The sequence below is a fragment of the Archocentrus centrarchus genome, chromosome 3 (assembly GCF_007364275.1).
Source record: "Archocentrus centrarchus isolate MPI-CPG fArcCen1 chromosome 3, fArcCen1, whole genome shotgun sequence".
NCBI lineage: Eukaryota > Metazoa > Chordata > Actinopteri > Cichliformes > Cichlidae > Archocentrus > Archocentrus centrarchus.
The window spans coordinates 31,844,514-31,858,565 of record NC_044348.1 but is presented as its reverse complement, the minus strand read 5'-3'; the positions used below and the strand labels follow the sequence as shown (position 1 = coordinate 31,858,565).

The window sequence follows — 14,052 nt, the reverse complement described above, 5'->3', positions numbered from 1 at the left end:
CATGCACAACAGCCCTCAACCTTTCTCTGTATTACCTGGCAGAGTCAGCATGATGTCTGAGCTCATTTGAGTATAGAGCATGAATCTCCTGCATGCTGTACACAGACAGCACTGTTCCCTAAATAAAGAGTTTACCAAGAGTGAGACAGACAAACATAAGCACACACACCACAGTACATACTGTTATATGGTGCCAACCTATATAAAACTGAAGGAGACCTCGCTCCAAAGTGTCACATAACCTTGGCCGTTTCCTCTGGGCTGCCAAAGTTGATGGTGGGTGTCTTCATTTTAATTTGGCTATTCCTCTTTCTCTGTTTGCTGTCATTAAAGAGCAGGTGCTGAAATATGTTCAGCAGAAGTGCTTGTGAAGAACGAAAAGCACCAGCGATGGTGTGCGGAGGGTGGTGGCTTGTGGTTTTACTACAAACTGATCAAATTACAGCAGACATCAGTAGCTCGAGTTCCATTAGAAGCAAAAAAGTCAATCCTCCAGGGTCAATTTAAGAAAAAAAAAGTCTAACAACCCCAAAGGATATGCACCATGTGCATTTAAATGAGAGATTTGTCTTTCAATTCAATTAAACAGAAGGGAACAATGTGGCCATCGATGCCAGCCAAGATGCGCCTTTTTGAATGTCATTTGCAAGATGTTACAGAAGCAATCCTTCAAACTGTCTGACTGCATGACAGGGAGGACTGGAAATCGCTTCACCCCCACACTTTTCCAACGTCAACTTCAGTGACCGTGTCGCCCATTATCTGTAACTTTCCAACCCTGACAAACTGCCATTCAGGCCATGAAGAGGCCAGATGAGATGAGCTGGATTAACACGCTTACATTAGAAGCATTTTATATTGGTTTGGAGAAGCTGGTGATCTGTGACAGCATCAGTTTTAACTCTCATTGAACAGTAACAATAACTTTTCTTCCATACTTTCTTGTCTGCTATGCTTTAAGTCAATATCAGATCGCTATCTGACTTAGGTGTGGAGTCGGCGCAATGGAAAATAGGCGCACATGTACAAGCTTCAATAGTCCATAAATGACTGTGAAAGCACATGTAGCCACTTTTTACAACTGTGCCATTTGTACAATGACTTGTACCCATAATAGCTCAAATTATTATTTGTTTAAACTTTTAAAAAGGCTGATCGATGATTAAACTTATGCTTTTAGAACTGTTTGTTCATCTTCTGAATGTGCAAAGAATTTGTCATTTTTACCCAGGCAACTGGCTGTTGTGCCTGCTCATGTGAAACGCTATCTAAACATTGTAGTGCTGAGAGTGGACGGCAGACTACAGACTGGCAGTTAGTGCTGCGTTTAACCGTAATGTGACAGAGGTGAGGGGACTAGTCCCACCATGAGAAGCTCCCTCCTGCCTGCCAGCAGCAGATGTGCCCTTTGGGACTCAGACAAATAAAAAACTGTCTCTGCCTGCACTACTGTGTCCTCCCATCCAGCTCCTCCCATTCAGGACCTTTGTCTTTCTTTCTTTTACAGCCCCTGTGACACTGACTAAAATGAATAGAAAGATCACCAATCATGGGCATGATTACAACATGGACATGCACCCACCCACCCCCATCAAACCCCTGTCGCTCCATGGGAGCCCCCAGTGGGAATGTTCACTGTTTGAAGAGTTAACTCTTTAATTCTGTCTGGAATGTTTCCTCTGGGTGGGGCAGTTTAGTGTGCTGAGCCAGACCACTAACCCCTCTTCTAGTTCCACAGCATCTCCTCCCCCTTTCCCTTCCCCTTCATCTTCCTACTAAATTCAATACCTCTATTTCTGTGTGTGTGTGTGTGTGTGTGTGTGTGTGTGTGTGTGTGTGTGTGTGTGTGTGTGTGTGTGTGTGTGTGTGTGTGTGCGCGCAGGGGGGGTGTCTTCTGCACTTAGCTGTTAAGAGGAGCTCAGCACAAAATGAGGCTTGTTTTATATCCAGGGCAATTACACTTTACACACTAATTCAGATAAAAACTGACATTTGCATGTGAAAACATTCTCACCCACACTTTAACGTGGGGTTGTTTCATAGATGTTTGACAAGTAGACTGGTTGTATCAGAAACCACAGAGAAAAAAATTTATTTTCTCCCTTAAAGTTCAGGTCATTCAAGAAAACAGGGTTGTGCTTCAGCACTGAGAGTATACCCACTTTCTAAATGTCAATTTCCCTCTGGGATTAATAAAGTGATCTATCTATCTATAGGTCTTCTGAATGATCAGCTATTTGGATGAATACTGTGTGAATTAATTGTACTTCTATAATTTTAAGATTGTGTGCTTTCTATTCTTTTTGATTCCCCCGCATCTATCAATTAAATACAACAGGCAATTGAAATTAAGTTAGATGTTCTAATATTACTTATACAATACCCTACTGGAAAATGGAGGTGCAAAATACAATTATGCATTACCCTTATTTGTTTCCATCCTGACACAAATTCAAGCAGAGCCATAGCTGTTAACCAGCATTAAGCTACATTAAGAGTAGCATCAATCAGACATTAAAGATGGACAGACGGAGCTAAAAGCCCGGACATCTCCATCCAATCCGACCAGTTTACATCTGCCCTTAATAAGGTAAACCAAAGTTCACTTAGCACTGAACCAGGAAAATAAGACAAACAACCTCAATATATTATAAATACTGTTCAAAGATTCCCCAAACAAAGTGTGGGAAAAGGGTTTTAAGAGTTAAGTGCTTGAGGAACAAATCTGAATACATTTATGTGGACTTTGATAAACACTGAACAGTCCAAGAAAACACCACTTTTATTATGAAGTGCTGTGGTTGATTTTATGCACATTTGCAGGCAAGCCATCATGTAGACATACAAAAAGAAAGAGAATCGCACAATAATACCCTAAAAACATGGCTAAAATCTGACCCTGTTAGCCAGTTTAATCTGAAATCAACACAGCAAATTTAGAAATGAGTTAAAACGTTCAGAGCATTCATCATCATCTAGATGACAAAGAAGCTGAAAAGGTTTTTTAAAGAATCACAAGAAAGCCTGCAGGAGAAATATACTTGAGCAGAGAGAGAGACACACACACACACACACAAATAATCTAAACTGAAATCTGTAGGAGGACTCCACAACAGCAAAGATGATAATACAAGCAGAAGTGCAAGAGCGGGAAAAAATGCCTTTTTTTTAACTCAAAAAACCTTTTAAGCATTTTTGTTACATTTGGGTGGTGATTCTATACATGCAGTTTGCTGGTGTCATTGTGAAACTGAAATTACAGTTAGTTTAGTCAGTTTAATTCTTTAAAATAACCACCCAAAAGAGAGATGCAGAGCGGCTCCTAGAAATACGTTGATTCGAGTGTGAATCAGTAACAAAGAAATTGTGGAATTTACCATGAATTAAATGTCACATACCACAAGAAGCGTTTTTACTTGTGAATTGTGTGAAACAAGAAAGTGCTACACAAAGGTAAGGTAAAACCAACAAGTAAGGAACTGGCTTATTTAAAAACACCCACTGGTCTGCAAAAGAGTGGATATTTTTTTTAATTCTTGGCTAAAACGTGAAGCTTTCTATTTGTCGTGCTGTCAGAACAAAAAGTGAACGGTCAAGGTCGAGGCTTTCAATTCCTTGTGTGGTTCAACAGCGTGGCAAAGAAAATGCAATTCTCACGCATGGTTCATCTTCTTGTTCTGAACAAGCACTGCCACGTGCTTTAAGGAAACTCAGCCTTCCTCATTACGTCTCATCTCAATGACCTTCTTTTGCAGACAGTTTGTGGAATCAGAGGTCAAACAGTAATTCCAGTCTCATAACATTAACATAACAGGAATTCCAGTAAACAGAATAATACACAGTACATCATTTAAAATACACTGACAGTTATGGCATGTGAGACATCGGCATAACAATGAGAAAGCAGAAACCAGGTCGTATGTACGGCCTCCTTTCTCCCACTTCAGCACAGCCGTTGGGTATTCCCAATGAAGACAGCAACCTGCTGGTAAACTATCCTCTACAATGGTCAAAATTACAACTAAAAGTCTATTTGCTAAACACAAGGTCCTCCTCTTTTATCATAAGTGAGAAGAAATTTAGGCCGAACACTCCAGCCTCTTAAAGCTCATACAACAATCCTTATCGATCTCCTTGCTGCAGCTGTGCAGCTCCCCACTTCCTGGCTGATGCTGCTGGAGCGACAGCTAAATTATGCAACAGTCCTGCCTCAGCAGACGAGCTTCAGTGCCCGAGTAAGAAGCAAAAGGAGGGCTCAAGAGTGGTGGCAATGCCCGGGCTCAGACTGGCCTGGCTGACCACCTATTTTCTTTTATCTTTTCTAGATGTAGTTGTACATCTTCTCCACAACTGCAGCAGTTTACAGGACCTTTTGTCTAACTCAAGTAAGTCTTAAAATAAAGTGCTCCAGGTTACTGGGCGGAGCTTTTTGTACAAATGTAAACATGAGTTGCAGAATAGCCCAATTGATCTCATATGTTTTCCATGTCTGCACAGCTCTATATTTACTGCTGCAAACTGTTAGCTGGTAGTGGTGCGAGCACGCTGTTATCAGCTTCTAAGTATACTTGGTTTAAATAATCTTGACGTAGCTGATCATGTCAGAATTGGCTCTAATGAGCCTTCCTTTTACTAAAATTACTGCAATGCAAAAAAGACAGAAGACTTCTGAACAGAAGTAGCTCATAAAGGCACTCCTGACTACAGTGTTCATCAGCATTTTGTTGTTAAACGATCAGCTAGCCATTGCCTCTCCACTTAAAAAAGAAAAACCCAATTCTGATCACCAGTTCAATCGGTCCATCTCTATCATTTCCCTGTGTTACGTATCCTTCAGCCAAGTCGAACACCAACTCTGCCTTCTTCTGTTCTAACTGGGCCTGTGAGCTCCTTTGTTGTACTGATTTGCTTAAGTCTGAAATGGTAAATCAAGCAGGTTTTCAGCCTTTCCTGGCTTTCAGAATCTCCATAACAAAAAGCCTAAGCAAATAAAATTACAAATCTAATCAGGCTGCAAAGGGCAATTACTCAGCCATCATGTAAATCAACTACTTAAATACATTACCATGCAAATCTATAATCTAAATGTTCTCTGCTAATATTCATGGCCATGAGTCTATGAGACGTAAGAAACACTGAGTCAAACTGTGTAACGTTACTTTTCTCAGTACAATATAGGTCGCATGCAACAACTAAGCCACAAAAGGAACAAAATGTGGATGTAAACTTGTAAACTAAAGCATGTAAACTTGAACAAAAGCAGCTGCTTTTACACACACACACCCACCACCCAACATGCTAAACATCCAGCTAATCCAACCGAAGCTGTATCCCCGCCAGCAGATTCGCACACAATCTGCAGGCGCAATTAAAACAATTAGTCACAGACTGAGTATGGCAAGAAGAGAAGGATATTGGATATGTGTGTGTTTGTGAGCAGGAGAGGTGGGGCGGGTGGGGGCTGGATTACAGAGGTCATGTAGCCTCTGTCCAAAGGCCAGAGCTCTGGGGCTGGTCGGTTATCCGGTCCAACTCCCTCCCCACGCGACGCCTTTGTCCATCTCCTTGTTTGACAATTATTTACTCTGCTGTTTAGAACAGGGCTGAGGTCACCACACATACATCACTGACAAGAAAACACCAGCTACCATGTCTGTCCACCCAGTCTGACCTGTATAGTCCGGCAACATTTGTATACAGTCAAAAAAACCTCATACCTATATATTACATATATGAACTAATTGTTCATTGTTACATCTGACACACTCTGCCCAGTGTTTAGAGATATGAATCATAAAATAAGATGCTGATGAATTAGCATGTAGGCATTCTTATCTTCTTCATATATCAATAAGATGTGCTGGATAAAAACTGGAGCTTCTCTCTGATTATGGTTTACTGTGATTCAAAAAATGTGGAAGAACTCACAGGAAGAGTGCTTTGGATAAAACCCTCAGTCCAGCAGGACCGTTTACAGTAAATGTAAATGTTAATGTAAATGGTGTTCCGTGCAATTGTCTCGTTAGCTAGTCATCTCAGCTTTCCTCTGTCGCTGCTTTTAGAACATAATAAATGTGCTTCCCCATTATTATAGAGGGTTGGTATTTGCGGCATCTGCCAGGCTCGTCTCTGGCCTCTGGAAGACAATGACATCAAAAAAAGAAAGAAAAAAAAAACAGTTCCACTGCCTCTACCACCCCCCCCCCCCCCCCCCCCCACTCCCCCTACAGCAGTGCAACCTGAAACTGCCTGAAGAGATGAGCCGTCATTAAATACTGCAGAGCTGACATAATGACAGGAAAGATAAAAGAGAGGAAACAAAAAAAAAAGAAGGCCAGACCAATTCTCGTCCCATAATGCCTCTCCCAACCCCCCCTGGCTCAGCCCTCTCTCTAATAAAAGACACCAGGCCACAGATAGGACACTGGTCAGCAACAACTTTGCTGCTATGATCTTCTGCTATAACAATGCTGAGACAAAGCCTGCTCATCCCGCCAAATAATACCCATCCACTCATTCTGACACCCGGACATCTGGAAACAAAACGGAGACACACAATGCCGGGAAGCTCGATTTCATACGCACGTTCGTAAACTATAGAGCAAGGACGTGCGTCATTTGTCAGCAAAACAATCAAAACCCCATAGTCACCACTATAAATACTTGTTAGTTAAATGAAGTGTTTAGATTTTATTCGTGCAACATGCCAGTTAGCTGTTGGCTCTCAGATGTTACAAAGCTGCTCACACCCTGTCTACATGCCCAGATTTTGGAAATTTGGAAAGTGAGAGATGACATCTCGTTTGGCCAGTAAATAAAAAATAAAGCTGCGTGGGGGGTGTAACCATTAGGTGACCAGGGATGGGTATCAAGAATTAGTATTAATCTGGTATCCATGCCAGAATTTAATTTAATACAATACATGATATAGTGAATATTTTTAACTGCTTAACTGTAAGAAGATTACTACAGCACATGACCCCAGAAGCACATTATGAAACAAGCTCATACCTGCTTAGTAAATTAGCTTTCAAACATGTAATAAAGTAGAGATGTTCCTAGAGACTAATTTCCTTGTTGGTGTAAAGTGAGTAAAAATGTTTTACAAGGTGACTACTCTGAAATTAAGAACACTGAGAAAGCCTTTGAAAATTGGCCAAGTTTAAAAGTTGACATTAAAGCACTTCCGTACTAATACTGCAGTATTTAAGAGCCTTTTGAAGCCGTTAATAACATGTTTCAGTGACCACATCGTAATTTAAATGCTGCTAAATACTAAACTTTGCCCCATGTGTAACATTGTACACACAAGATGTCAGATTAGTTTGCAGAGAGTGACTAACACTGGCCTCGCTCCACCAGCAGCTTTTCTGTCCTTTCAAGTTAAATTGCACAACACGCTTGTGCAGAATTGTTATGCATTCCTACAGCTGTTAATGTGGACACATAGAGTCTACATACAACCATTCATTTTCTAGGATGAAATGCAAGAGAACTGCACCGGCCTGTGGGGCTGTCAGTGGTGTTAATTTCGACCTTGCTTATTTACAATCTCCCATTATTGTCTCAAGGGCGTGACATCTTACACCGAACAGTTACCTGCCATTGTACACAATTTTTTTTAATCATCTAGTTGACTAACTGCACACAAACCTGGTTAAAAGTAGCCATAACCACTGCTATGCCTGTATTTTATACCAAACTATACAGAGTAGGATCAGTGAGAGTATTGGTAAAAGTATAAGCATCTCTATAAGTATGATAAGTACTATAAGAATATGCAGAATCTCTAGGCAATGAGACAGGATTTGTGGTACCAGGAGCTTTTCAGTTGTCTTTCATATTCAGAGTAGCATTGACCAAACGTGTCTGAGATGGCTTCTGGCTGCATGCACACAAGCAGTCCATCTAGAGAGCAAAAGAAGAAGGCACTGTCCAAAATGCAATCTGAAAACAATCAGCTATTAACTTCTTGGAAATGTACCCCTTGGCCCAGATACCAGAACAATGGCCATTAAACCCACAGGCTACCTTCATCTGATGAGATGACCAGACTGACATGACACAGATGTTAACTTCCAAGGAAAAAAGGCCGCTGGTGCTGGAGCTGCCACACTTGCTAACCAACATGGCAATTTATACACGTTCTGAAATTTATTGAGTTATTGAAGAATGTGACTGCAGTTTCAAAAGGCTCTTAAATACACATATAATATTTGTTCAGATAACATTTATTCCCCATTTAAATAGTCGACACTAGCATCCCCTCTATAGAGTGGGAAGATTCATGTGGAGGCTGTGATTTTAGCAGATGTACAATATAAACAACATCTACATATTGGCTTCCTTCACCATCTCATGCTGTAGGACATCTATGTGTCATTACAAATGTGAATGCACTAAAGCTAAATTTGGAAATGAGAACTAGAGAAGCACCATGCAAAGACATTTGCCTTTAAATAGAGAGTAATAAAATCCAGACACATGATAGTCCAGCACCCTCAGCCCACTGATAGAGCACAGATAAATTTTGTGACCCTGCCCACTACTGCACTGCTAGGGCTTTTTATATCACCCGCAGGCTGCTGAGCTCCTCTTTAATCTGCCATGATGCTAAAACACATGCAGCTCGGCTTGGTTCCAGGCTGGCATTCCAGTGTTCTGTAACACTGTGCTGAGGCAATATTTGCCTTCAAGTGAAAGTAGCCTACACTTGGCACACAGCCCTAACTCTTGGGGTGGCGAGAATGGGGTGTGACAGGCTGCTGCTGTGTACTACATCCAACCTTTCCACCCACCCGAAATCCTCCTGCTGACCCAGCCAACCACCCACAGCCTTACAGCAACAGCAGCAGCAGCAGCTATGCCTCGTCTGACTCCACTAACTGGATCAGAGCCAAACCAGAGCCTGAGCAAAGTGCCAAGAGGGACATAGAGTGAGAGAGGCATACAAAATGAGTGCGCGTGAAAACATTGCGCCTCGGTCTGGCCGTCTGCCAGGACTCACTTAGTAGGTCTCCTTTTTTTTTGCCACAAAAGCCAATTGGCGGTCAAACCTCTGCAGAGTTTTGAAGTGACTCACAAAGATACTCCCAGAGCAGTTCAAGCGACAGTTAAGATTAAGCTGTCTCTCACAGCAGGGGGCTGGATTGAGATATCAAACAAGACCCTAAATGGAAGAGTGGTGAACAGTATAAGGACATACTCCTCAGGATGTCAGTGAACAATAGTGATAGTTTGTTTAAAAAAAAACAAAACTATGCCATAATTCTCAAAATTTAAGGAAAGATGGGACTATAGTGAAAGAGTTTATACACATGATTTTGGGGAAGAACTGTGAAAAAAGACATAATAGGACTTGATGCCTTAAGAAAGAAACTGCGTGGAAAGAAGGGCGACAAGTGGCGAGGTACTAACCTGTCTGAAGTGGTCATCAAAGCCCCAGTCAGCTTGTCCATTAGGAGAAGTAGCAGAGTGTGCCCCTGCAGGAGACAGGCCCTCATCGGGTTCCTGCTTCACTCTAACAGGTGGGGATGCAGCCCTCTGGGGGGCCGATGCAGAGTAACTGCCAAATGGACGGGGTGGGATTCGGGAGGCATTCTGCTGCAAAGCAAGGGTCTGCTTGCGTAGGAACTCCAGCCCACTGGCACTTCCCTCATCCTCGTCGCTGCCCTCATCCCCCTCCATCATCTCATTGTCATCGTCCTCATCCCCAGAATCCCGACCTCTGTCCTCATCATCCTCCCTGTCTGAGTCTACACTGCTCTGATTGGACATCCGGGGAGGCAATCCACCACCAGCGATGCCTCCTGGCAGGCCTTTGCCCATGAAGGTGGCTCCAGAAGCCCGGGCAGCTGCTAGGATGGCCTGCTGGGCAGCAACCTGCTGAGCGTACATTATGTGGGCTTCTCGTATCTTTCTCTCCTTGCGCTCCATTTCCAGTCGTGCCTGCTGCTGGCGTTGGAGCTGCTCCATCACTGCCTCCAGCTTCATTCCTCCTGTGGAGGTGCTTGGAGGAAAAGCCACACCAGGCTCCTGAGACATGCTGGGCTGTGAGAGGATGAGAAGGAGTCATGGATGATCTACCATATACTGAAACCTAATTACTCCTAAAAGCCACAGCAGAAACAAAGAAGCCCGATTTAAACATTAACGCAAACAAATTTGGATAATTCAGCCATGCAAATTTCACCAGGTTTAAGAAGCAAAAAAACGTGTGACCTTAAGTCACTGTGTAATAAGGAGAACTGAATTTAAACCTGTAATATCACCACAACAAATCTAAATAATTTTAAGTTAAATAAATAGAAATATATACACTCTTGCTGGTAAATGGAGAGCTGAGCATGCCTAAAAACAGAATAAAGAAAATTTACTAGACTACAAAGTAGCCAAATCAAACTTTTACACAGAGGACTAATCTACTTAAAGACTCTGGCAAGTAAAAACTACAGCAACCAGCCACAGAAACATCTCTGTTAAAGTCAGAAAGACAATTAAAATGTGGCAACTCACTCTAAGTTTTAATAAGTTCTTAGAGGAGTATTGTGGTAGTCTGTCAAAACGAAAAGGCAATAAGAGCTGTGTATTAGTAAGGAAAGTTAAACGGTTTTTCATGTATCTGCAATCATAAAAGCAGTTAACCGACGGGAAGATAAACTACTTGAAGGCAAACGACCAGCCAAATGACCAGAAGAGAAAAAACACCTTTTCCGCGTTTAGATAGTGATGTGCCACATCCTCAAACGTGGATACGGTTTTGGATACCACAAACATGTAAAATATGCCTACAATAACGCTTTAATAATAAATAAATAAAGTTATTATAATACTGTGACAAGATTGAAAAAAGAAAGAAAGAAAAATTAAAAGTAACCTACCAAAAAGTCAAATTACCTCTAAAAACTTTTTCCTTTGAATTCTGCAACGTTAAACGATTCAATTCTTTGCGGAAAAATGAAAAGCAACCGGGAGCGTTTTCAGCTCGCTGCCGTTCAGGGAAAAGTGTAAAGGGGCGAAGAAGCAGGACCCCGACTCACCATTTGTGCCTTACTACTGCTTGAATTGTCCACCATCCCTCCTTCCTCGGCGTTTTCCTCCTTCTTCTTTTGGCAGTCGTTCAAACACTTGTAAACACACGCGCGCACGCGCACGGGGGGGCAGAGAGGCTGCGAGCGTGCACCGCAGATTCCGACCGATCCGGCAGAAACGCGCTCTACGCACTTTTTTCTGGGTGACCTCTCAAAACGCGGTTGCGTCTCTTTCTTCCTTTCTTTGCGCCGTGATTTTCGGGATTTTCTTCTTTAATAGAAAAGGGGCCCGACTGGAAAATGGCCAGATCTCATATCTCGGAAAGCGCTGAGGTAACTCCCAGTCAGTTTTTTTCCTCCCCTTCAATTGACACCCCCAGCATGGCGCACTACAGCGTTAGGCCCGCCCAGCGACAGCAACAAGTATCAGCCCTTTTCAGTTCACCACTTTTATTAAGGCCTTTTACCTGTAATTATTCATTTTGGTCCTTTTCTTTATTTTACACAGCATTTGGTGGTCTAAAAGTGCACGGCTCTTCGCATAATTTCCTCTAAAAAGCTCAAAGCAAAAGTGTAATTTCAAAAGGTATGCAATTGTGAACTAATTTAAAAGTGCCAAGTGCATTCATAATTTATTAAAATGCAATTGTGCATAGATGTGGATGCTATCAGTTAAAAATGTATAGTTTTAAAACCAACTTCATAGCTTTAAGCTTGAAATTGATCTTTTTTACGCATGGATATTGGTCTTTTACTAAGTAATTAATACATAGGTCTGTTTGAATACAACTGTCTTCTGAATTTTATCATTTAAATGTAAAAGTCTGAGGCAACGTTTAAAATTAATACCACTAAAACTTAATGGGACGGGGCTGTGCTGAGGTTGAAGTGCAGCATAATCGTCGTTAAAATGCAGTGGCTCCATGCTGCCCCCTTGAGGAAACAGCTACCAGGTTCATGCCACAGACAGTATACAGTTAATACTGATCCAAGAACATTATGGATAGCTATAACTAAACTAAGACCTAAAACCTGGAGCCTATCCCAGCTGTCATAGGGCGAGAGGCAGGGTACCCCCTGTACAGGTCGCCAGCCTGTCGCAGGGCTAATACTGAGAGACGGACAACCATTCACACTCACATATCACCAATTAACCTAACCCCACTAAGTGAACGTCTTTGGACTGTGACAGGAAATCGGAGTACCTGGACAAAACCCACACAGACACGGGAAGAACATTCAAACTCCACACAGGAAGGCCCGGGCCAAGGTGGATTCAAACTTCTACCTTCTTGCTGAGGCAACAGCAGTGCTATAACCACCGCGCCAGCCTATGAAATTTTCTCAGTACTACACACCACAGTCAACTGCACTGGCCTGCACAGAGTCCAGACCTCGACCCTAAAGAACACCTTTGGGATGAATGGTGGTCAAAAATTCCCATAAACACACTCCTAAACCTTGTGGAAATCCTTCCCAGAAGTGTTGAAGCTGTTATGGCTGCAAAGGGTGGGCCCACATCTTATTAAACCCAGACAGGCGATATAGTGTAGCTGAGACGTGTTTGAGTCTCGAGGTCTGGCTGACCTTTCACTTTCATTTGTAAATGCTTTGTAAAGCATAGATGGTCCTCACTTTAGATGTGGTCACACAAAACACTCAACTAGTAACTGAATTAACCATGGATTAAAATATGAAATAAATATTTTTAAAACCTCACTCACGACAACCTCATTTCATAATCTGTATATGAATAATGTGGATCATTAACTTAAGACTTGAGATGTGAGCAGATCTCCCTGGAAATTAACTATAATGAAAACAGAAGTTCTGAATGAAATATGAATAAAAACCACTGTAGCTCTACAGTTATGAGCCACGTGACACTGATTATCCCGACAGCAGTGGTTCTGAAACTGTGGGCAGCGCCCCCACTGGTGGGACACAGACAATTTGGTGAAAAATATGAAGCAAAAAAAAATATGAATATGAGCTTATTGATGCGATCATGCCAGCTATTATTACAGTAAAAGCTAATCTGGACTATTTTTTTATTTGATGAATGATAAAAATCGTGGAGAGTGGGGTAGGAAATCTTTGCAGCTTCTGAAGTGGGGCGTCACACTGAAAGCTTCACAATTAGTGACCCTTACAGTTCTTGTAAACATGTAGAAGTTCATCTGAATGACTTTAAGTTTAAATTAGCCTCCAAATTCCCCAGATCTCAGTTTGACTGAGAATCTGTGAGAAGTCTGATCAATAAAGGCCCACAGCTCTCAACTTCCAGGACTTAAAGGATCTGCTGCAGATGTGATGTTTTGGTGGCAGGATCCACACAGTATCAGGCAGGTGGTTACTACCCATTTATCAAAGCACCACTGATAATTATCTTAGCAACTGTAAGCAAAATAAGACAGATAAGCATAATTAACTGAGTTTTATTTTTTTAATGTAAACCAATTAACAATACAATTCAAAGAAAAAAGATTAGCATTTACCATCATAAGAAAAAATAACTTGTTATTGCATTTTGCATACAATAACACTATCATCACAAGGATGTACACCACGTAGATTGTCCCAATAGTTGCATAGTACAGGTGAGTCAAGTGTACTTGCTACTGACCACTGGTGTTAAGTGCAAAATTGTATGTACATAAGAACGTGCAGAGCCAGGGCCGGCGTCAATACACTGTAAATTCAGCTGGTCCATTTTAAAGCATTTAGTTCACACTTGTATCAAGTAACTCACACTTAAGTGTTATGGAGGAATCAGCTTTTATTCCTAAAATCCCCCACATTACAACCAAGCAGTGCTGGGAGGAGATGGTGTGCATGACAAATGCTAATAAGGTAAAATTTTCTAACACCTCTCAGTGCAAAGGTGCGAGAAAAAAAAAAAGGATCTGATTCCAACTCTGAAGTACAAACCAAGGTTCCTACTTTGTCCTAGCACAAAATGTCACTTTTCCCATCCACAGTTCTTTATGTTGATAAAGTGGTATGCTATTATATTTATTCA

The 14,052-nt window shown here is 41.7% G+C and overlaps 1 protein-coding gene across 1 annotated transcript in view; it reads right to left on the bottom strand.

Moving 5' to 3' along the window:
• The window catches only part of LOC115800622 (AT-rich interactive domain-containing protein 3B-like), a 56,632-nt gene extending 45,293 nt beyond the window's left edge, over nt 1-11,339 (bottom strand). The window contains exons 1-2 of the mRNA XM_030758106.1: nt 11,040-11,339; nt 9,418-10,050 (exon numbers count right to left, since the gene is read on the bottom strand). Coding sequence (XP_030613966.1) covers nt 9,418-10,050; nt 11,040-11,075 — 669 coding nt within the window. The 5' untranslated portion in view covers nt 11,076-11,339. The remainder of the gene's footprint in view (nt 1-9,417; nt 10,051-11,039) is intronic.
• Between the last annotated feature and the right edge of the window lie 2,713 nt (nt 11,340-14,052).